The sequence below is a fragment of the Juglans regia genome, unplaced genomic scaffold (assembly GCF_001411555.2).
Source record: "Juglans regia cultivar Chandler unplaced genomic scaffold, Walnut 2.0 Scaffold_116, whole genome shotgun sequence".
In the NCBI taxonomy this organism is placed as follows: Eukaryota; Viridiplantae; Streptophyta; class Magnoliopsida; order Fagales; family Juglandaceae; genus Juglans; species Juglans regia.
This window is the reverse complement of record NW_023341992.1, coordinates 13,315-35,745: the sequence shown is the minus strand read 5'-3', so window position 1 is coordinate 35,745 and position 22,431 is coordinate 13,315. Positions and strand designations below refer to the sequence as shown.

The 22,431-nt window shown below is 40.1% G+C and overlaps 1 protein-coding gene and 2 long non-coding RNA genes across 5 annotated transcripts; all 3 read left to right on the top strand.

The window, feature by feature from the left end:
* The first annotated feature begins 2,892 nt into the window (after window positions 1-2,892).
* LOC118345010 lies at window positions 2,893-4,610 on the top strand. Its single transcript, XM_035686886.1, has 2 exons — window positions 2,893-3,499; window positions 3,584-4,610. Exons 1-2 carry the CDS (start codon window positions 2,920-2,922, stop codon window positions 4,597-4,599), a joined length of 1,596 nt encoding a protein of 531 aa, XP_035542779.1. The 5' UTR covers window positions 2,893-2,919; the 3' UTR covers window positions 4,600-4,610.
* A 3,612-nt stretch (window positions 4,611-8,222) lies between these two features.
* LOC109019818 lies at window positions 8,223-10,874 on the top strand. Of its 3 annotated transcripts, none has more exons than XR_004798710.1 (7): window positions 8,223-8,431; window positions 8,554-8,824; window positions 8,945-9,211; window positions 9,296-9,483; window positions 9,578-9,684; window positions 9,797-9,888; window positions 10,019-10,874. It is a non-coding gene; the product is annotated as an uncharacterized LOC109019818 (long non-coding RNA). The 3 variants fall into 3 exon arrangements; XR_002000826.2 differs by having other exon boundaries at window positions 9,296-9,505; window positions 9,592-9,684; XR_004798709.1 differs by having other exon boundaries at window positions 9,296-9,505; window positions 9,592-9,684; window positions 9,794-9,888.
* Window positions 10,875-13,329: 2,455 nt separating this feature from the next.
* Window positions 13,330-14,464, top strand: LOC109019820. Its single transcript, XR_002000828.2, has 3 exons — window positions 13,330-13,618; window positions 14,130-14,193; window positions 14,302-14,464. It is a non-coding gene; the product is annotated as an uncharacterized LOC109019820 (long non-coding RNA).
* The last annotated feature ends 7,967 nt before the right edge of the window (window positions 14,465-22,431 follow it).

The following is a 22,431-nucleotide window of genomic DNA, read 5'->3' as shown; positions in this document are numbered from 1 at the left end:
CTTTTTTCTCTTTCCTTCTTTTTCTTTTCTTTTCTTTTCTTTTTTTTTCTTCTTCTCTTTTCTTCCCCGCGCGCGAGCCAACCTCTCTCTCTCTCCCCGTGCGATTCGGACTCCACCCAGCCCGCCGCCGTTGCACCGCCGTGCGCGACACCGCCCCTCCCATCAGCTTCCCCACCGGCCGGCGACCACCCCCCTCCATTTCCACCTCCATCCGCGCCGCCGTTAGCCTCCATGCGCCCTTCAAAGCAGCGGCCACCATTCGCTCCAGCGCCGCCGTCGCGCCACCTCCAACCACCATCTCTTCACCACTTCATCCTCGACCTCCCAGCAACCCATTGGACCCAACCCCGGCTCCGATCCGTCACCGGTGAAGCACAACCAAGTCCATCTCCGATTTCGACTTTTTGGCCTTAAAACCACCCCTTGCGCCGCCACCCACGGCAAACCACCACCACCACTAGCTTCACCGACCCCCATAGGCCATACCCTATCAATTTCGGGTCTTCGTTTGCACCCGTTGAAAATTGGGTATCTGTGACTCACGGCCACAGTGTATTTTACACTGTTCAACGGCTATTTTTACACTTCGAGCGCACCCGCGATCCTCGAAAAATTATTTTATAGCACTGTAAGTATTTTCCAAATATTTCTCATGAATTTTATGTATTTTTGCACTAACTCATTTCACTGCATTATTTGGCATGCCGGACAGAGTCCGAGGAGTTCGGGGGTCGGATGGATTTGTGATTGGAGTTATTGGTTGATTTTGTTGAATTGAATATTGGTTGTTGATGGGTTTTGGTTGGATTTGTTGTGATTGTTCATTGGTGGATGTTAGATCGGTGTTGGTGCATGTTCATGTCATTATTTCATGCATAACCATGTTTGTAAAGAAAACTGGGTTTTCGTGTAATGCATTCATGCTCATGTGTGATTTGAAAGGGTCATGATTTTATGCGAGAATATTTTTGGGTGCGTGTGTATCATGAACCCTAAGCCGAGATGGGGTATTATCTCGGTGGAGCTCCTCTGGTCACTCGGGAGCGCAATATACCGAGTGACGTCCCCTGGATTATCGCTGGGCGACAATGGGATCGGACGAGAGGGTCTCGTGCCGACTCCGTGGTCCTTCTGCTGGTGAGCACTAGAGGATGCTTGGCCACGTACGCGCTGGGCGTGGAACTGGGCATCGCTCGTTGTGTAGTGGATGTACCCACGAACGTGTTGGGTGCGTAAGTGGGCATTACTACGAAGCCAGAGTGTGCGGATGACCCATAGGGGAGATCATGGTGCATACACTAAAAATGGACTATTTTCTGGGAAGATAGTGTGCGTGGATTTTGTGTAAATCATTTTCTGGGAAAATGTTTTACGGATATTTGGGCCAATGAGATTTTGGCGTGTGTTGAAAAATTATCATTTTCGGGGAAAAATGATGTTTTGAGAATATTCCATATTTTATCATATGCATGCATGTTGGTTGTCTTAAATGCATTTTATTCCTGAGAATTGTTTGGTTTGTACTTACCTGCGGTACCATGTTTGGTAACGCAGATTTTGATGCAGAGGAGGATGAGGGCGAGCCTGAGGAGACGGCTCCGCCCGACGAGTGATCTGGGATCACCGGTTATTGTTATTTTATTTTTCCCATTTATATTTTCGGGACATGTGTTAAACTTTATTTTGGGATGAGTGTATAACTGCTTTTTAAACCTCTACTGATATTAAATTGTATTTTAAATTCTGGTACTTAGTTGACTATCCGCTGCGTTATTTTTATTTGTACACCGTTGCATGTACACACACTGGCACTTTGTTGGGATGTGTGACCGTTTGTCACCATCCTGGCGTCTCGATCCCCGTGTATTTATTAAAGGGGGTCGGGGGCGCCACAGGTGGTATCAGAGCCGAACGGTTCTGGGTAAACCATATGTCCCTTATGATAGTACCAGAAAATTATTTTTATTATTTTAAAATAATAAAATTTTTGTTTAAGTGGTGTAAGTTAAATTATTTATTTTATATTATGAGTTTATTGCTATTTTATTTTATGTTAATTCATGTTGTTTATTTATTTTATTGTATAATAATTTTGTTGTTTAATTATTTAAATTGTATAATAATTTTATTGGCTTTATTTATTTTATGGTATAATAATTTTGTTGTTTATTTATTTTATTGTATAATAATAATTTTGTTGTTTATTTATTTTATTGTGTGTCATTTTAATTTATTTGTTTTATTTTATGGCGGATTATTTTATTGTTTTATTTATTTTATTGTGAACTACTCCATTGGTTTTATTCATCTTGTCGTAAGTTAATTTATTTTATTTATGAAATTTATTTTGCTTGGGTCGTGCTGGAATTGTCTGGAAATTTAAGTGCGGTTGAGAATTACTTTTGACAGGAAAAATGGTGAGACCAAGAAGGCCAGCTGATGTACCAGAAGATGAATTACCAAGGGGTGATGGAAACTACGCCATGGCTAGTGTGTTGAATAGAATGACGGAATTTCTCCAGCAGAACTTCCGACCGCTGCACGGTGACCAGAGTAGAGCGGTGCAGGCTGGATGCACCTATGAGCGCTTCCTGGCGCATAGGACCCCTGCCTTTACTGGGGATGAGGATCCATTAAGAGCCAGGAGGTGGATTGAAGATCTTGAGAGAACATTCGAGGTCTGTGGGTGTACTGAACACCAGATGGTGTTGTATGGGAGTTATATGCTGCAAAGTGAAGCAGCTAATTGGTGGCAAACGAAGCGGCGACTTCTAGAAATGGAGTTGGGGTCTTTTGCTGCAGTGTCTTGGCAGCGTTTCAAGAAGGAGTTTGACGACCGCTTCTTTCCCATTTCGATGAGACGGCAAAAGGCCAGAGAGTTCAATGATTTGGTCCAAGGTGATATGACGGTTGAACAGTATGCAAGGAGATTCATGGATCTTGGGCGGTTCGCTCCTCACCTTATTGCCACCGAAGAGCTGCGGGTCGAGCGCTTTCAGGAGGGTCTGCGCCACGATATACGCAGACAAGTGGCGTGTCTTCAGATTATGGAATTCCAGAAGCTGGTGGACTTGGCCAGTATTGCAGAGCGGGAGAATAGTTTTGCAGTGGGCTCCCCTCCGGGCCAGAAAAGGCGTAGTTTTGCAGGTGAGGGAAGCAGTTCGGGATCTCCCCAAAAGATCATTCAGAGAGTTGGGGCCCGATCGCAGACAATCTCCGGTGCTCGTGCAGGAAGGCCGGACTCCAGTATGCCCCAGATGCAATAGAGCCCATGAGGGCGAATGTGGTCAACGGGGAATTCAGTGTTTTAGATGTGGCCAGCCGGGTCACTTTGCTCGTGAGTGCCCCAACCAAATCCAAGGAGGTCAAGGAGCACGAGGAGGTCGACGTTGTGGGAGGAACAACCAGAGACCGCTGGTACAAGCTCGGGTCTATGCCGTGATCCCAGGAGATGTGGACTATGAGGGCCCAGAGACCCACGATGCAGGGGTGATTACTGGTATGTTTTCGGGTTTAAAATATTTGAGACTTGTTGTTTGGTGTGAGTTGCTTGCTAAATTTCACTGGTGGTTGTTTGCTTCAGGTAGAGTTCGTATATATGATTTTCATGCATGTACCCTGTTTGATTCTGGGGCGTCCCGATCTTTTGTGTCCACTACGTTTGCACGGATGTGCAACTTAGTCACGGAACCTTTACCACAATCCTTGGTGGTGGCCCTTCCCAATGGGGAGATGGTGTGTTGCTCCAAAATTGCGTTAGGCTGTCCTTTGGATTTTGGAGAGAGGACACTGGATGCGGATTTGATAGTATTCAAGTTGCTTGGATTCGACATAATTTTGGGTATGGATTGGTTGTATCAGTATTATGCAAATATTGATTGTAGAAGTCGGGTAATCAGTTTTCAACTCTCAGATGGGGATTATTTAGAATTCGTGGGAAGCAAGTTGAAAGCAAGACTAGCAATCATATCAGCAATTCAAGCTAAGAAAGATATAGCTTGTGGAGCGGATGCTTTTTGGGTTCAAGTTGTGGCTACGCCATCCAAGAAGAAGTTTGTAGTAGATATTCCAGTTGTGGATGAATTTCCTGATGTGTTCATGGAGGAGTTACCTGGATTGCCTCTCGTTCGCGATATGGAATTTGTTATTGATTTGGAACCTGGAGCGGCTCCTGTGCATAAAGCTCCTTATCGCATGGCGCCGGCTGAATTAAAAGAGTTGAAGACTCAGTTGCAAGAATTGGTCGACAAGGGATTTATTCAGCCCTGTACTTCGCCGTGGGGAGCGCCAGTTTTGTTTGTCAAGAAGAAAGATGGTACTCTCAGAATGTGTATAGATTATCGGGAGCTTAACAAGGTGACAATTAAGAACAAGTATCCTCTACCAAGAATTGATGATTTGTTTGACCAACTTCAGGGAGCGGCTATCTTTTCAAAGATTGACTTGAGGTCAGAGTACTATCAACTGAGGATAAGGTATAAGGATGTGCCCAAGACTGCTTTCAGAACGAGGTATGGGCATTTTGAATTTAAGGTGATGTCATTTGGACTAGCTAATGCCCCGGCCGCTTTTATGGACTTAATGAATCGGGTGTTCTGACCATTCTTAGATTCTTTTGTGGTGGTGTTTCTCGACGATATTTTGATTTATTCTCGAGATTTGGAAGAGCATGCTTGCCACCTTCCTCTGACGCTTGATAGATTACAAGAGCATCAGTTGTACGCTAAGCTAAGCAAGTGTGAATTCTGGTTAGAAGGAGTTAAATTTCTGGGCCATGTGATTTCCCAAGAGGGAGTGGCGGTGGATCCGAGTAAAGTGGAAGCTGTTTTGTCATGGCCCTGCTCTTCAACAGTTCGTGAGATACGAAGTTTCTTGGGACTTGTCGGATATTATCGAAGGTTTGTGGACGGTTTTTCTCGACTATCTGGACCTCTCATTGCCTTGACAAGGAAGAACGTTGAATTTGTATGGTCTGATAAATGTGAGAGAAGTTTTCAAGAGTTGAAGAGAAGATTGACTACGGCACCTGTTTTGGCACTTCCGGAACCCCACAAACCATTTGTGATTTTTAGTGATGCATCCAAATTCGGGTTGGGATGCGTTCTTATGCATGAGGAACGGGTTGTGGCTTATGCATCTCGTCAACTGAAAATTCATGAAAGGAATTATCCTACACATGATTTGGAGTTGGCGGCGATAATATTTGCTCTCAAGATTTGGCGGCATTATTTGTATGGCGAAGCTTGTGAAGTTTACACTGATCACAAGCGCCTGAAACATCTGTTTACTCAGAAGAATCTCAACATGAGGCAGAGACGGTGGTTAGAACTAATTAGCGACTACCAATGTGAAATCAAGTATCATCCAGGAAAGGCAAATTTAGTCATTGATGCCTTGAGTAGAAAGTCGCAACAAGTAGATGAAGCGGAGTCATCAGATGTGGACTCCCTCCTTTGTGGAATGAGAAGAGTTCTCATTGAGAGTTCGCAGCAAGAAGAACTATTATCTTCAGTCTTGGATGTCCGAGTACTGGATTTTGAAGAATTAAAGGCTCTCCAAAGGAAGGATCCGAAGCTGCTAGCTATCAGAAAAAGAGTCAGGAAGTCAAGAGGACCCTTGCAATATAGCTTGGATAAAAATGGTATTCTTCGGTTTCAGGGTCGCAAGGTGATTCCCTGTGACTCAGAAATTAAAGAGCGAATTTTAGCAGAAGCTCATGCGGCTCCTTATTCGGTTCATCCAAGAAGCACGAAGATGTATAGGGATTTAAAGAAGAATTTCAGGTGGGAAGGAATGAAGTTGGACATCGCTTTGTTTATCGAGAAATGTGACACATGCCGTCAAGTGAAGGCTGAGCATCAGAGACCCGCTGGTAGACTCCAACCTCTCCCAATTCCAGAGTGGAAGTAGGATGATATTTCCATGGATTTTGTGGTAGGTTTTCCGAGGACTCCTAGTGGGAAGAACTCAATTTGGGTGATTGTGGATCGGTTGACCAAGAGTGCCCATTTCTTACCTATTAATAATACTGACTCTTTGGGTAAGTTAACTCGGATATATGTCAAGGAGATAGTGCGTTTGCATGGGATACCCAAGAGTATCGTGTCGGATCGGGACCCGCGATTCACGTCTCGTTTCTGGAAGAGTTTACAGGCAGCATTGGGCACTAAGTTGAAGTTTAGTTCTGCGTATCACCCCCAAACAGACGGCCAATCAGAGCTTACTATTCAGACTTTGGAGGATATGTTGCGGTCTTGTGTCATGGAATTTCAAGGAAGTTGGGAGAATCACCTACCGCTCATTGAATTTTCTTACAACAGTTTTCATTTCTCCATTCAGATGGCCCCGTATGAAGCTTTGTATGGACGGAAGTGCAGATCGCGCTTATGTTGGGATGAAGTTGGCGAGAACAAGTTGTTTGGGCCTGAGATAATCCAAGAAATGAGGGACCAAGTTCAGTTTATCAGGAAGAAGATGGCTGAAGCGCAAAGTCGCCAGAAAAGCTACGCAGATACAAGAAGAAGAGACTTATCATTTGAAGAAGGCGATTGGGTTTATCTTAAGGTCTCTCCTATGAAAGGCGTCAAGCGCTTTGGTAAGAAAGGAAAGCTTAGTCCAAGATGTGTTGGCCCTTTTCAGATCGTAGAGAAGGTTGGGCTTGTTGCTTATAGAGTTGCCTTGCCAGATTATTTTGGGGATGTTCATGATGTGTTTCATGTGTCCTCATTGAAGAAGAGTTTTGGACAGCAAGAGCCACGTTTTGTGGATCCCGAACACATTCAACTGCGGCCCAACCTTACTTATGAAGTTGCCCCAACGCAGATCGTGGATTGGAAAGAGCAAGAGTTAAGGTCCAAGACAATACCTATGGTGAAAGTGTCATGGGGTGATCCGTTGGCTCAAGATTTCTCTTGGGAAAGAGAGGCCGATATGAGAAAGCAATATCCATACTTGTTCGATTAATCTATACGGTATGTTTTAAGCCTGCTCTTAGTTGAATCTTTTAATCCTGTCTTAGCTTTAATATTTGACCTTGCTAATTTCGAGGATGAAATTTTATTTAAGGGGGGGAGGATGTAACACCCCAAATTTTAGTGTATTTTTAATGAAGGAATTAAAAATATTTATGCAAAAATTATTTCTCGTGCTTCATGATTATTAAGTTTTAGTTGGGTTATTTTTATGATTTTTTAGTTTGCGAAATTATTTCTTTGAGCGCTTTCTTAAATTAAATATTGTTGTCTGTTTAAGTTTCTACTCGAATAAAATTTAATTATTATCGGGTTTGAATAATCATTTTAATTATAATCATTGTGTTTGAAATATTTTATTTCACTAGCTGTTTTAAAACTGTTTGCATTGGATCATTTTTGTGACCCAAGATTTGAGGATTGGACCTCATTTCTTTTCTTGTATTTTTCCTTTTCTTGTTCTTTTTTCTTTTTCTTTTTTTTTCTTTCCTTCTTTTTCTTTTCTTTTCTTTTCTTTTTTTTCTTCTACTCTTTTCTTCCCCGCGCGCGAGCCAACCTCTCTCTCTCTCTCTCTCTCTCTCTCTCTCTCTCTCTCTCTCCCCGTGCGATTCGGCCTCCACCCAGCCTGCCACCGTCGCGCCGCCGTGCGCGACACCGCCCCTCCCATCAGCTTCCCCACCGGCCGGCAACCACCCCCCTCCATTTCCACCTCCATCCGCGCCGCCGTTAGCCTCCACGCGCCCTTCAAAGCCGCGGCCACCATTCGCTCCAGCGCCGCCGTCGCGCCACCTCCGGCCACCATCTCTTCACCACTTCATCCTCGACCTCCCAATAACCTATTGGACCCAACCCCGGCTCCGATCCGTCACCGATGAAGCACAACCAAGTCCATCTCCGATTTCGACTTTTTGGCCTTAAAACCACCCCTTACGCTGCCACCCACGGCAAACCACCACCACCACTAGCTTCACCGACCTCCATAGGCCCTACCCTATCAATCTCGGGTCTTTGTTTGCACCCGTTGAAAAGTGGATATCTGTGACCCACAGCCACAGTGTATTTTACACTGTTCGACGGCTATTTTTACACTACGAGCGCACCCGCGATCCTCAGAAAATTATTTTATAGCACTGTAAGTATTTTTCAAATATTTCTCGTGAATTTTATGTATTTTTGCACTAACCCATTTCACTGCATTATTTGGCATGCCGGACTGAGTTCGAGGAGTTCGGGGGTCGGATGGATTTGTGATTGTAGTTATTGGTTGATTTTGTTGAATTGGATATTGGTTGTTGATGGGTTTTGGTTGGATTTGTTGTGATTGTTCATTGGTGGATGTTAGATCGGTGTTGGTTCTAGGACTATGTTTCCCTTGATTCTAGGACTAGTAACAGGGCTTTAAGAAAGTTTGACCATTCCCATCTTCAGTCTGCTGGAAATGAGGAGTATCAATGTTCAAGGTAGATATTTCGACTCAACGTATTTTCTTATAGTAGGTTTCTTGGATATTTCCTGCATGCTACTTCATTGCATCCTTTGTGGCAATGTACTTTAGCGCAAATGGAATGTTGTACAAATGCAGGTGATGCAAGGGGAAAAAGTTTTTAAGGAAAAGGTGTTGGACGAGATATTCGGGCCAAACGATTTGTCCCACACTCATGTAGAGCCCGTCGACCCCGAGGAGTTCTCCTACCATAGCTCAACTTCGGATATGGATCAGTCAAGCTCGGATGACTCAATGCAGCCTCCTAGTCATCCATTGGAGCCTCCATGTCCCATTCCTTAGCCCCCACCCCATGCCAATAGAGAATCCTCACCCATAAGAGAACCTGAACCGAACATAGAAGATATCGGTATAGTCGTCATTTGCGTGTTATTTCAATAATTATTGTTGTTGAACCATATATGTGTGAACATCAAAGATTAAAAATGACCTACGATAATAGTGAAATTTTTGTTATCTTGAAATACAGATGTAGCCGCTCCCACAATGCCTACAACTACCCAGGAACAACCCAAATGTAGGCGTGGGCTTGCTAAGTACATTGAGTTCAAGAAGTTGAGAAAGTATGAAAAAGTGCCGTTAAATTAATGACGGCAAGTCGGCACCGTGTTGTTAGAATGCATCCATGTTGACGACAAGGGTAATGCAAATAGTTAAACAACACTGTGACATGAGTTATGCTAGATGGACCGATGTGTCACAGGCTCAGAAGGACAAGTTGATTGAACGTGTTTGGGTAAGACATTTGTTATTTCATTTTGAGGGTAAGGAAGTGGGCGTAGAATAATCGCTTCAGTTAACGTGATGTTCATTCTTGTAGGGTGACTTTGTGTTGGATTGGGATTTGGCGAATCATAGATTGACAGTCTTAAAGCAGCTACGTAAGCAGTTCAATGCATTCCGTCACGAATTACACAAAAAATATTTATCATACAAAAGTCACGAAGAAGCATTAGCTTCTGGGAGTAGCATGGTCGACCCCATCATTTGGGATAAGCTATGTGCGAGGTGGGGAAGCGAAGATTTCAAGGTATATATTGGTTATTCAAAATAAAATATATATATAGTTAATAAGTCAGGATTTTCCTATCTTATTATGCAGTTTGTGTTGGCTAGGCATAAATCTCAAGACAAAATCAAGAGAATAGAAAGAAGCTAACCAATAACCACACAGCAGGCCGCAAATCCTTTGTTAGGATACTAGAGAAGGTATATTTCAACTGATTTATGCCGTAACTTGTATGGTCACAACCCATTTTCCGTAGAATCATGTTTCTGATTGATCATAGCTAACTATACAAATTCCACACACTTGTAGCAGGCAACGGATGCGACTTGGTGGAGTTTTATAAGGAGACTCACTGGTCGAAGAAGAACGGTAAATTTGTCACCTCAACCACTGAAGACACCTATGTGAGTACGATCTTTATGTTAGGCTATTTGTTGCACAAAAGGATGGTTCAATTACTTTATATTTGAAAGTTATAAATTCGTGAGGCATTACAGGACTTAACAATAACAAAAGGAAATTTTGCACGTGCAGAAAAAGATGGTTGGCAAACTGGATGATCTAGAGCCTGAACAACGCACCGATGAGGCAGCAGCGAGTGTGTTTAGGGAGGTACTTGGGCATAGACCAGGATATGCCCAGGGGCTAGGGGAGATGGTCATCCCGGAGTCTACAAGACAACGGGACCGTGAATAAGAAAAAGAGTACCTTGCCTTGATTGAACAACACAAGAAAGATGCCGACAACTACAAGAAAGATGTCATGAACTACAAGAAACAGCTTGATGAAATGAGGGATGAAATGCGCGAACTTCGTGAGAGGCAAAATGAAACTGATAACATGTTGAGGGAATTCTTCTAAAATTTCCCGTCTTACATTGAGTCTCTCCAGTCTCGTGGAGAGACTCAGTGAGCTACCTTCAAAATGCATGGGACAGGCTTTTTTGTGTATTTTGGGCACTTTTTGGTGGTGGGTGGCCAATATATAAATTTAAACATATATATATTTTCACAAATCTACATATATATATATATACTTATATATAGTGAAGATGAAGGTTGTCTACTTTTGCATCGTTGGAGTCATTGGGCAGTTGAGGGAATTTTTGGGCTTTACTGTGTGGAAGTTTGGTTATATGTTGATGAGTTGTTCCAATTATCTAGAGGGTGTTGGGAAAGGACCTAACATATTGTGGGCTTAGAAGAATTGCAGCACGATGAAAGACAATTCAGTGAAAGATTATTGTCAGTGAAAGATATGAAGGTTTTTAGAAATTTTGTTTTCCATTGATTCCTTCTCCTAGATTTTTATTTTCTCTTCCTCGATCAATGCATTTGCGAGTGTTTAGCAAATAATGTATCCCTCTAGCTACAATATAACCACCTTATGTGTTCTTCTTTTGCAAATACCATGCTCCACATAAGGAAATCTATGAGTGGTTCAATAGGATAAGTTTTGATAAATTTGGATGTACTTCAACCCCAGAGCAAAGTGAGGTTTGCTAATCAGTAGGTATGATCACATGAAACTGTTGGACATACTTCAACCCTAGAGCAAACTGAGGTTTGCCAAGCAGCAGGTATGATCACATGAAACTGTTGGACAACAATTGGCTTTCGGAGAACATAGTGCAGTTTTTTTTTTTTTTGTTATTTATTGTTTTTCATTTTACATGTCCATATATTTATTGTTTTGGAGATGGGCCCAAACAATGACTTAGGCATTTTGGATATCCTCCATCTTTCTCCTGTTCAGTCGATCAATCAAGCTTGGTTAGTGACCTACGATGGAGGGAAAAGTCAGGAAATTCTTTTGTTCTTTCAAATTCTGGATGAAACCCACTGTGTTGCTAGTTCCCACGAAATTCGTTCCTAATTATTTTTTTGTTCTTGTTAAATTTCCAATAAAAAGGGCTAGGACTATCAAATAAATAAATAAAATTTTGAACATTGAACCTTAAAGTTTTTATTCCTTTTAAGTGTTCTTCAACTGAGTGAGAACCCTTTATACTTTGTTCAATATTATTCAACTATGTGGCAGAGATTCATTGATAGTTTTTGCCAGACAGGACAAGAACCTTAACGTTTTTCGACCGAATAGGCCTTAAACTGGACATAGCTTGAACCATTTGATTCCACATAACGGGCTTGAAGATTCTGAGACTGTATTCTCAACATTTTGTTTTCATTATTTCAGAATCGACTTCTTATTGCATGTCATAGTTTTTTTTTTTAATAATAATTTGTCAATCTTTTCATGATATTCTTTATCAATAACATCACTTGGATAATGTAAGTTTTATTTGTCTGTATCTTCAATATCTTTTGCATATTCTATTAAGAAGGCACATACTTTTAAAAACATTGTTTAGTTTGGATCCTTGTTTCCATAATTAGTTTTGATCATTTGGAGTTCCCTAGAGTGGTTCCTCAGACGTTTATTGGTAAATCTTCAATTCTTCTATGGTTAGGGTTAGTGCTTATTCATTCCCTTAGGGTCAGCATACTACAGTTTGAATTTGTTTTTTCTGACTATATGAAATAGTTGAATGAAGAGAATAATTATTAAATTAACTCCATGCCTTGTTGTCATTCTTGTAAGAGCCTTGTTTGTATCTATACTTGGCATCTCCACTTATATTGGCAATGAAATTGCTGGAATTGCCACTTGATTTATGGTTAGTTTGCAGGTGAGTTATTTGAATACTTGGGCACAATCATATGATTTTAAATACTCTTAGATTGGAGTGCCAGTTGGTTCTGTTGAGGTGCTGCACCATCTGTGAAATGAAATTAGAACTCTTTTTTTTTTTAATCCTTTTAATTTCAGCACTTCCTTTACGCTTCTTTTTTAGGTGTGTAATATTAAAAAGGTCTATTGTAGTTACAAGTGGTTTTGACTATAAAATATAAACTGCGATGAAAAAATTCTCTATTGTAACATAATATATATGGTCCAATACATAAGGTTTTACTAAAAATCTCTTAAATCATCTATTTTATATAAAATATTAGATGGCTTGTCCGTTTTGATGTGCACTGACTTTTTTTTATATGTGGCGCATCCTTGCATTTCTAGCAAATGTGTTTATCCTAACATCCTCACATTGGCATGCTGTAATGTGGCTATGATTTTGATCAATATATTCCTTTAATGCACCAATGTTAAAGAACAAAAGTTTTCTTTAGGCTCTCTGATTCCATTTACTTTAAAATGGAGGACACAAGTCTAAGAGCGGGTAATACAAAGTCGGCCTATTAAAAGGTTCAAAACAAAAACTGGAGATCACAATTGATGATCATATCAATATGCATTCTTGTCATGTGAAAAACTCACATGCTTATATTAAGCAAGACACCTGACTTACATTTTAGAAATTCAGTTTGGATATTTCATAATTAGAATATTTATTTTGATTGTTAAAATCTCCAATTGGACTACATTAGTTCCTGTTAAAAGGTATGTAGAGGGTAGCCCTTATTTTGTATGTAAAGTTGCTCATAGACATCTTATGAAATGCTAATTTTACAATATTTTGAATGAGTTTGGTTCGAATAACTGATTTTCTGGGATACATAAATTCTAGACTGGACATGAGTTATTGGTATGGTTTCCACCTCGTGAGACCTTACCTCTATTCTTCCCTACATTTTCTACATAAGCGAGTATGGCAGTTTTCTGAAGTTCCATTACTAATCTTGAACTTCAGAGACACTTCTCAATACATGAACACAAAAATGAGTAAGCTACAAATAATTTTCCAATATTCACACTTTAAATTTTTTTAGTCATCCAATAAATTTGAGGATTTTATTGAAAGTTAAGTAACGAAAGATTATTTTGCTAGATTTTATCTAGAGGGTATTGGCATCAAACCCTAATAAAGAGGGACTAAAAGAATGTGGCATGCAGTGTTTTTTCCCTTTCATCTATTGTTTTTCCCTTGCTTATTGTAAGTTTTTGCTTTATAATAGTTGAATGGAGTGTAAAAAGCAAATTTGTTGCATTTCCTTAGGAAAAAAAAAAAAAAAAGTCGTTTGCATTCTGTCTTCAAGATTCAAGGAGCGATTGTGCATGCCACTATCATTATAGAAAATTGTGAAGGTGATTCTGAAGTAAACTGCAGAATAAAAGGTTTGTACCTTCTTTTATTAAAATTCCTATCTATATAGCTTACTTCCTTCGTTTATGGTTCCCTTATAACTGTTTTTTTCTTATTCAAGGATAGGATTAGTCTTTTGTCTTGTTCAAGTACTTCAATGACAAGAATTTTCCAGTAGTTTATGCGCATAAGCTACATGAAACTTCTTGTCATTGAAGTTTGTGTATAAATTTGTTTTCTTAGTGCCTTTTTTTGGCTCATCAACGACTATAATTGACTTTGATAAAAGTGGCAAAAGAAGTGGAGGGGAAGTGGGACTGGTGGGTGGTTTGGCATGGGATCATACTTGGTTGTAGTTTTTTTATAAGACCCAACATGTAAATCTGGGTGTTGGATATTGGAAGTGATTGATGGATTACTCATATTGAGGTTTGCTTACATGCTTCCGTCTTTGACATTATGTTGGTTTAAACAAATAGAACGTTTTGTTATATATAACTGCTCTAATGGTGTGTACTGATGCATTTTATCTATAACTGTCAGATTGGTGTTTGTCCAGATGGAAATATCAAATATCCCACAAGTATAAGAGCATTGATGCAATCTTGTAAGCCGTTGTTCTGCCCACCCCTCATGCCCATGTGCATTTTGTTATATTTGACTATATATAATTTATAAGGATAGAGGAGCAGCACAATTGACATATTTGAATTAGGGCTGTACAGGAACTGCCGGAACTGACCGTGAACCGATCAGACCGACCGCCGGAGCACGGAACCGGCCGGAACCGCCAAAGAACTGGTCGGCGGTCGAGAGAAATTGAAGGAAAACCGATATCGACGGTTCGGCGTTGGTTTGAACCCCTGGAAAACCGCTGAACCGGCCGATCCGGTCTATTTATATATATTTTTTAATATATGTATATAAAATGGCGCCGTTTCACTTATAATAAGTGAAACGACGTCGTTTTAAAGCTTGAAAATTAAAAAAAAATTATAATAGAACGGCACCGTTTGGCTTAAAAGCCAAACGACGCCGTTTTAAGATGAATTAATAACCCCCCCACGCCCCTCTTCTTCTTTCCTGCGTCATCTTCTTCCTCTCTACCCTTTGCAACTTTCTTCTTCTTCCATGGCAGTGACGGCGAGACAGTTCTTCACTCTTCCTCAGTTCCTCCTCCTTCACAGAAGATGCCGACGGTGGACCGAAGACCGCATCGACGCACATCGAGACCGATATGATCGGTTTTCTCTCCCCAAACCATCGGTTTCGGCCGGTTCAACAGACCCATGGCAGACGTCGGTGGTGTCTCAGTTTTGCGCCGAAACCAATGCCGAACCCATCGGTGTACAACCCTAATTTGAATGATGTATTCTCAACATTTAGTAGTTAAGTTGTAAAATTTGGGTTCTGATTGGTCCACCCCAGTGTATAGCCCATAACTACACTAATGTGAATTCCCCACCTCAATGGATGAATTGAATGTCATTAATTTATTAAATTAGATGGAAATGGTGCTCAAAGATTTGAAAATGGAATCCTACATGTTCTCAAGGCATATATAATGAAAGTTCAATCTTTTTCCTTTATGTTTCCTCTTTCTAAGTATTTAATATCATAAGACATGGGTAATGTTGGATAAACACTATAAGTGTTGTATAGCAATGAAACAATATTATTTTACTTGACAACATTAAGTGCAGTTTATTTTATTAACAGTATATTTATCTTATTAATTCAGGTCAGTCACTCAGTGTTAAGTAATATTGTTTGAGTGACTGATCTGAAATAAGATAAATATATTGTTAATAAAATAAACTGTATTCCATTAGATGAAGTGTGAAAATGAAGCCCAGCCAAATTCTCTGGGCGAAGCGGGTAAAAAATAAATAAAATCAAAGAACCTTTGCTGCGATTATTGATCGCCGAAAAGAGTGAACATGAATGAAGTCTAGTCAACGGTGATTTAAATAATCAATGCAAAAACTCAATTGCGGTGATTTTTATGCACCAGAAAAACTAATCTTACATGGAGATATCTATAGCGACGACAAGCTAAATCGTTGCAATTAGTTTTTTGCGGCAGCAAGGTTACTTTTGCGGCGATTTTTCCTCCGTTGAAAATAACTTCAAATGCGACGAAGATGAGGATCATTGAAAATGATCAAAGATAATCACGGCGAATAAGTTGACATTAGTGGCGATAACAATTCGGGCAAATAAATAATGGCGGCGACAGTATGATATCGCTGGTAATAATATGGATTATTTGCGACGATTAATTGAGCATTTGCGATGAAATTTTTCGTTGCTATTAATTTTTTCGGCGATTATGTGGGAACCTGATACCACTATGAATTCTACCGGCATTTTTTTGTTCATTTTGTGTTGACAATTAATCGCCGAAAAAGTGTTTATTCTGGCTAGTTTTGAAAATCGTCGAAATTGATCTAAAACGACTTTAGGATTTCATAGAATCTGTGGTGATTTAAAAATTGCCGAAAATAAGCAAAAGCAGCGATTAATATGTGTATTTGCTATGATTTTGAGCATTGGAAAATGTCTGATTTCTTGTAGTGTCTATCCATGATGATTGACACAAGTTAAGACTCTTGAAGTAAAAATAACCACACACACTCACCCGAAATCACCACATCACAAATTTGAGCATTCAGACTCAAAGTAAGAATAATTGTGTATACATAATGAAGAAAAATATTTATTTATTCATGATAAAAAAAGGAAAGGTTATAGAATATGCAATGCAAATCCCATGACATACCCACAACATTTACCACGCATTTCTCAGTACTGTCTTAGAAGCTAACCTACCTCACAGTAGTACACTCATTACGACGGCGCTACTTTGTTCTTCCTCTTCCATCACTCTCCTGAAGTCACTCGCTTTATTTGAGGATTTCAACTTCAAAGAAGATCCAACACTTAGTATATCAAAAGTGAGATTTTAGCTTTTATCCTAAGCCATTTATAGAATGGGACCACTAGATATCCTTATGACTCCATGCATGCTTGAATAGGAACCATTCGATCTCAATCATCCCACTATAAGATGTTCATGAGGTAGGGTGTTCTTTAGTGTTTTCCGTCGATACCACTTAAAGCACATCCCTTCCTTTACCTTGACTCGTTAACAAACCTTCATCATCCACTTTCGGGACAAGAGCTTCCTCCTCTTGTCTCCTCTGTCTCTTACTTCTGCATCACCCGCCAGTTATGCTCTCTCGAATCATAGCTCTTCCACTAGATTCAGTATAGTGGAACGTTGGTAAATCCTCACCCTTGTTCTTCTCTCACTCGTCACGCTCCGATACCACTCGTTTTTCCCCACGTTCTGCCCTAGCAGTACTGTCATGGTTCAACATCTCCGTTATTAGAGATATTTCCATCTGAGTACTCTCTTCATCCCGGTGGCATTCCTCCTCTACTTGCCGGCATTCGGCTTCCAACCTTGCCATTTCGTGTCATTCCTCTAAGAACCATCACATTATTTCGGGTGATAGCGTTGCCTTTCGTGTAGAGTTCTTTTCTCTCATACCCTGGTTATGGTTTTGAGGGCTCTAACTATTATGGTCCAAAGGGGTAAGCTAGAGGCTTACTTATCACCTTACTCCTTTCCTTGATTTACCTGATTTATCCTTGCCTTGTGCATTACAGTGCACTCATTATGACTTGATTAAATATGAGAATTGCTATTGGGTGATCTGCTCACTTTCCCATTTGAACTCTTTATTTCCTACATCTCCCCATTGCAACTTCCCCAATGATACTATCTAGATCATAATCTTTGCTCCTTCGAGTCTACAATTTGTACTGGTCTCTCTTCATAGGTGAGATTTGTTCACAATAAAACTAAATTTGGGTTAATTAATCGGGGTTGTTGGTTTCCAGAATTTTTCCTTAAAAAAGAATTGTGAAACACGTTATGAATTCCTTCATTGGGCCTACTTTTTCCACTACTAGGTAAGGTCCAATGTATCTTGGGCTAAGTTGTCATTTTAGCTCATATATCTTCACCCCTTTCTTGGGAGATACCTTGAGATATACATAGTCACCTTTTTCAATTGTCAACTCTAATCTCTCTACATCAGCGAGAGAAGCTGAAGTCTCTAAATTTATCTAGATCTCTATACCGCATACCTAAGTGGATATTTATAGGGTTCGAGGTGCCAAAAAGAAAAATCCATCCTTTTGAACATGACAATAGAGATGATAGTGTCCCACCAGTGTAAGGTTCTTTTTTGGACCTATTTCATTTGCGCGAATCTCTCATGAGATAAACCTTATCAAGTGGGACTATTAGTCAATCACAATGACTCCTAGCTTTATCAGCTAGTCTCCCAAATGAAGTGTTTTACTTGGTTTCAACTCTTTCTTGCCTTTTTTACGTAATAATTACCTTACAGATTCTTGCCACAAGTGTGAATATGAGAATTTTTATTTTTTTTAAGTCCTATCATGACCCTTCTTCTTGGAAAAACATTTTTCCTAGTCTGAGTCGATGGTTCGCCCGACACATTTTCACACTTCACTTCGAGCAATGCGGATCCCATGATTGTGTTCGGCATGCCTTCCTTTCTTTTACGATGTGGCACTTCCCCTTTGGCTAAGTTTCCCCCAAATCTCGATGTTTTGTCTTTCTATAACCATCAACCTTTTTCTTCTCTCCTTCTATCTTATTATTCTCCTTCATTTATTTCTTTCATTGTGTTGTTCTTCTTCTCCATCAACCCTTATTCTCTCAATCCTTCTCGCTTTACATTCTCCATGGTTCTCGAAAACCCTGCTAGAAACACCTCCCGATTTTCTTGTTTGTGTTGGTCTCCAGACTGCACTCACAAGAATGCATTTGGGCATGGCTCTAGAATCGCAATTGGCGTAGACTCTACCTGCCTTGTAGCTTTCGAGGAGAGTCATTGAAAGTGACCATCACTCAGGAGAAGTTGGACTCCGTAAGAGAATGGTTTGGAATCCTAGAATATATATGTCTGATACTTCATGACTCCCACAGTGGCAGAGCAAACTAGAAAGAGTTGTTGAGCATTTTGGGTTGTATATCGAGATGCTCTTGATGAGACTAAGGCTTCTTTTTCATCGTCCCATATTAGATACCTTAGACTATCTGGGTTTGGTTCTCGCTTAGATACTACCCAACACTTGGAGGATATTGTTGTCCTGTTATGTTGTATGAAGGCAAGCCCTTCAGGCTGTTAGGATGGAGAACCTAGATTTAACCATCGTGAGCACATAGTGTGAAGCAACATGACGGGAATCAATGAAGCTTCCATTCTTGTATTGACTACCGAGTCATCCACCTACCATCCTGATATTCTCATGTAAAAAATCGGGGCTACAAGCTTTTCTTCGTGTCGGGAGACGGTTTGGAGTTTTTTGCTTGTGAGACTACCCACCGCAAGCTCCCATTTAGGTTCACCTAGAGTTATGTTCCTGATTGTCACCACTTTCGAGGTAGCCCCCACTAGGGGGAGTCGTCATGTTTAGATAGCATCTAGGTAATGAAAAACCCAACTTCAATGAGTTACAACGTGGTTAAGACCCTAGAGAATATCGATTGTTTCTTGGTCATGCCAAGTCAATCTTGTATCTTGGGCCACAACTCTTTGATTCTACTGTGCTTCAGACTCTAAAGGAAGGAGACCCTGTGCCAAGGGCTAGAGACAACATAGTGGACCACATGCTTGTTGCAACTCTGCTCGCTCCAATGGGAATGATGCCACCCCTTCAGCGAGATGTTCTTTGCCTACTTTTGCCACCACAATACCTAAGGGCAGGAGGGAGGCCCACCACCACCTCTTTCACTAAATGTTGATTGCCTAGCGGATGTTATTGGGTAGGATTACACACTAGGCATTCTCGAGGTTACTGCAGATGGGGGTGCTCTAACATGCATTCCTATGGCTGCCGACAAGTGAGAGGTAACATCGGTGGAAGATGTCCCATTGGGAATTAGCGCTAATGAGTGTTGTGTCTTTGTGGAAAGCGGCAATCTTAACGACTAACGTTGTTCCCACTTATCTGGCATGTGAGGGTGAGGTAAGGAATTTTGAAGTATTCTTTGTGTGTCCTGCTAAGTGGATGATTCCACTCATCCTAGGTCTCACTAGAGGTTTCACCCTAGAGAAAGTTCTTTTGGGGAGGTATCGCCAAGTCAAAGGCTCCCTGCTGTTCCCTCTCTTCTAAAATTTTTCCTTCGGGAGATTCCGACTTGCCTGGGATCATTCCATCCCCACAGGCCCCCTGCCTCGAATCCCTTGGTTGCTAAGATCACTAAGGAACTTTGGACACTTCTTGCCCTTGTAACACCCGGTTCCACTGTGAAACCCAAGCCCAAACCAGATGGAAGCCTAGCCTTGAAGAGAAACCGACACTGTTTTGGGTAAGCTTTGTCCCTTTCCAATTTTTTTTTTTCTTTTCTTGACCTCGACGATTACTTCTCTTATCCATTTCCATTCAGTTTTTTTTTTTCACACCTCCGAATCCCTCTCCACCTCGAGTACCACCCCCCCACGCCTCTGTAATTATTTTTTTCTCCTTTTTAAGTTCTCTCCCAACAAACTCTTTCTATCCATATCTCTCAAGCTCTCGATTCTGTCTCTCAATTCTCTCTCTTAGAGTCTCTCTCGTTCACTGCAAACCTCCATGCAGACACCGTAGCCCGAGGCCATCACTCACTGCTGTAGCACCGCCAACCATCCCGCACAGCCACCATCATGCCAACTTGTGGCTTCCACAGATGGGCCCGCAAGCCACTGTTTTGTACACACCACCACCATGCAAGCCTCCCACGTTCCCAAGTTTCCAACCACCACTTCACGACAAGAGCTCCACTTTGCCGCCACCCTTCACCGTGAAACTCAAGCCACCATCGCACGCTAAGAGGCCTTTGTTTTCACTTGCCAAAAACAGAGCATGCTTTCCTTCTAACTTTGCCTCCATGCAAGCCGCCTAGTACTTGTGGTTCGTGCGCTGTTGCCTAGCCATGAACTAGCTAGTGGAGCCACCGCAAATCACGAAGCAAGATTCTATGGTCGAACTGCAGCCCCCGTTGCACGGTCCGTAACTCCCTCTCTCTCTTTCTCTCGGGACGTTCCATCTCTCTCTCTCATTCAATTTCTCTCTCTCAGTGCCTACCACGTCGTACACCGTCGACCTAGCCAGCCATTGCTTCTGTCATCCCTGGCGTTTTCTCTCGGTGAGCCCAGACTTTATCACACGGTTTTCATGTATTTCTCAAGTATTTCGTTTGCATTTTCATAAGTATTTTCATTTCTAGTTTTTGGTTCATACCGAAGATTTGTTCAATAGTATAAATAAACCACTTTTAATACTTTATCGTATTGCATTTGTTTTAAAATTTCATACCGAAGATTTATTCAATAGTTTTTGGTTCAATACCGAAGAAATTGTTTTAATATATTTATATTACTACATCTAGTTTATAAGTCAGTATGCTTTCTTGCCATTTGATGTTTATTTTAATATTGAGTTTGATTTATTTGAGATGCTTCATGTGGGTCATGTTTAGTGTCAAATTATAATTTCATGTAGATAATATTTAAAGATCCAAGATTTTAGTTATATAGTAATAATTGTTATAACTATTTTCATCAGTAAATAATAAGATTTTATTTTTATTCTAAATGCTTTAAAATCGATTTAAGTATATTTTACTAAATGAGTGTTTTATTGTTTATATTATTTGAATTTGAATATTTTATGAATTATTATTGATTAAGAAATTTATGATTTCCTACTAGATTATATGTTGGATGTATTAAATTATTGTTTTAATAATAGTTTATAGAGATATGAGTCTAAATATGATTAAGGTAATTTTCAGAAAGAATTTAAGATGTTTTGCCATTTTTGATAAAATTATTTTATAATAAGTTAAGATTATTATTTTTTTAATGATGATATATTTATTAGATTTCTGATAACTAGATAGTTATCAAAAGATATTTTCGTAGTAAGAATTTAAGTAGATGGAGAGTTTTAGTAGTCATTTTTAGAAGTTTAGTAACGTTTAGTATTCTATATAGATGACGATTGGTATTCTTTCAGCACGATTGTGGAAAGAATAAGAAAAGCTAAAAGTCCAGGTAAGCAGGGTTCATATACTAGTTTTGCATAAAAGAAATGAAATGTGGTTGACTTTGAAAATAAACATGTTTGTTTTGGAAAATAAATTTGAAAACGACCTCAGATATTTATTCTGCATATGCATAAATTCAATATAAGATAAAGTATTTTCTGTCGTGATTGGTGTAGACATGAGCTAATTTTGTACATTCTGTTTTTGAACTATGCAAAAAGAGCAAATATGAAAATTTAAAAGTTTTTGCTATGAATAATTGAAGATGTTTTCGATTCTGTTTATTTCGAACATGTGAAATGATCTGAAACTATTCAGTATTTTGTTTTGATATGATATGTCATCTGAAAACCTTAGCATGAAGTTATGATTCTGTATCTGAATGTGATCTGATTCTGATTATGTTACGTTCTGTTTTTGTTAAGGTCTAGCCACATGTATAATGATGGTTTATAACCATACCATGGGGGTGAAACATGGTATACAGCCTAGCCACGGGTATAATGGTGGTTTATAACCCTCTTAAGGGAGTGAAATATGGAATACGGCCCAGCCACGAGTATAATGGTGGTTTATGATCCTACCACGGGGGTGAAACATGGTATACGGCCCAGCCACGGGTATAATAGTGGTTTATAATCCTACCACGGGTATAATAATAGTTTATAACCCTACCACGGGTGTTAAACATAGTATTTGTCCCGATGTGAT

Coding starts and splice junctions, on each gene's coding strand:
- LOC118345010 (XM_035686886.1), top strand. CDS start 2,920: ATGCAAGGAGATTCATGGATCTTGGGCGGTTCGCTCCTCACCTTATTG. Junction 3,500..3,583: donor CGATGCAGGGGTGATTACTG/GTATGTTTTCGG, acceptor TGTTTGCTTCAG/GTAGAGTTCGTATATATGAT.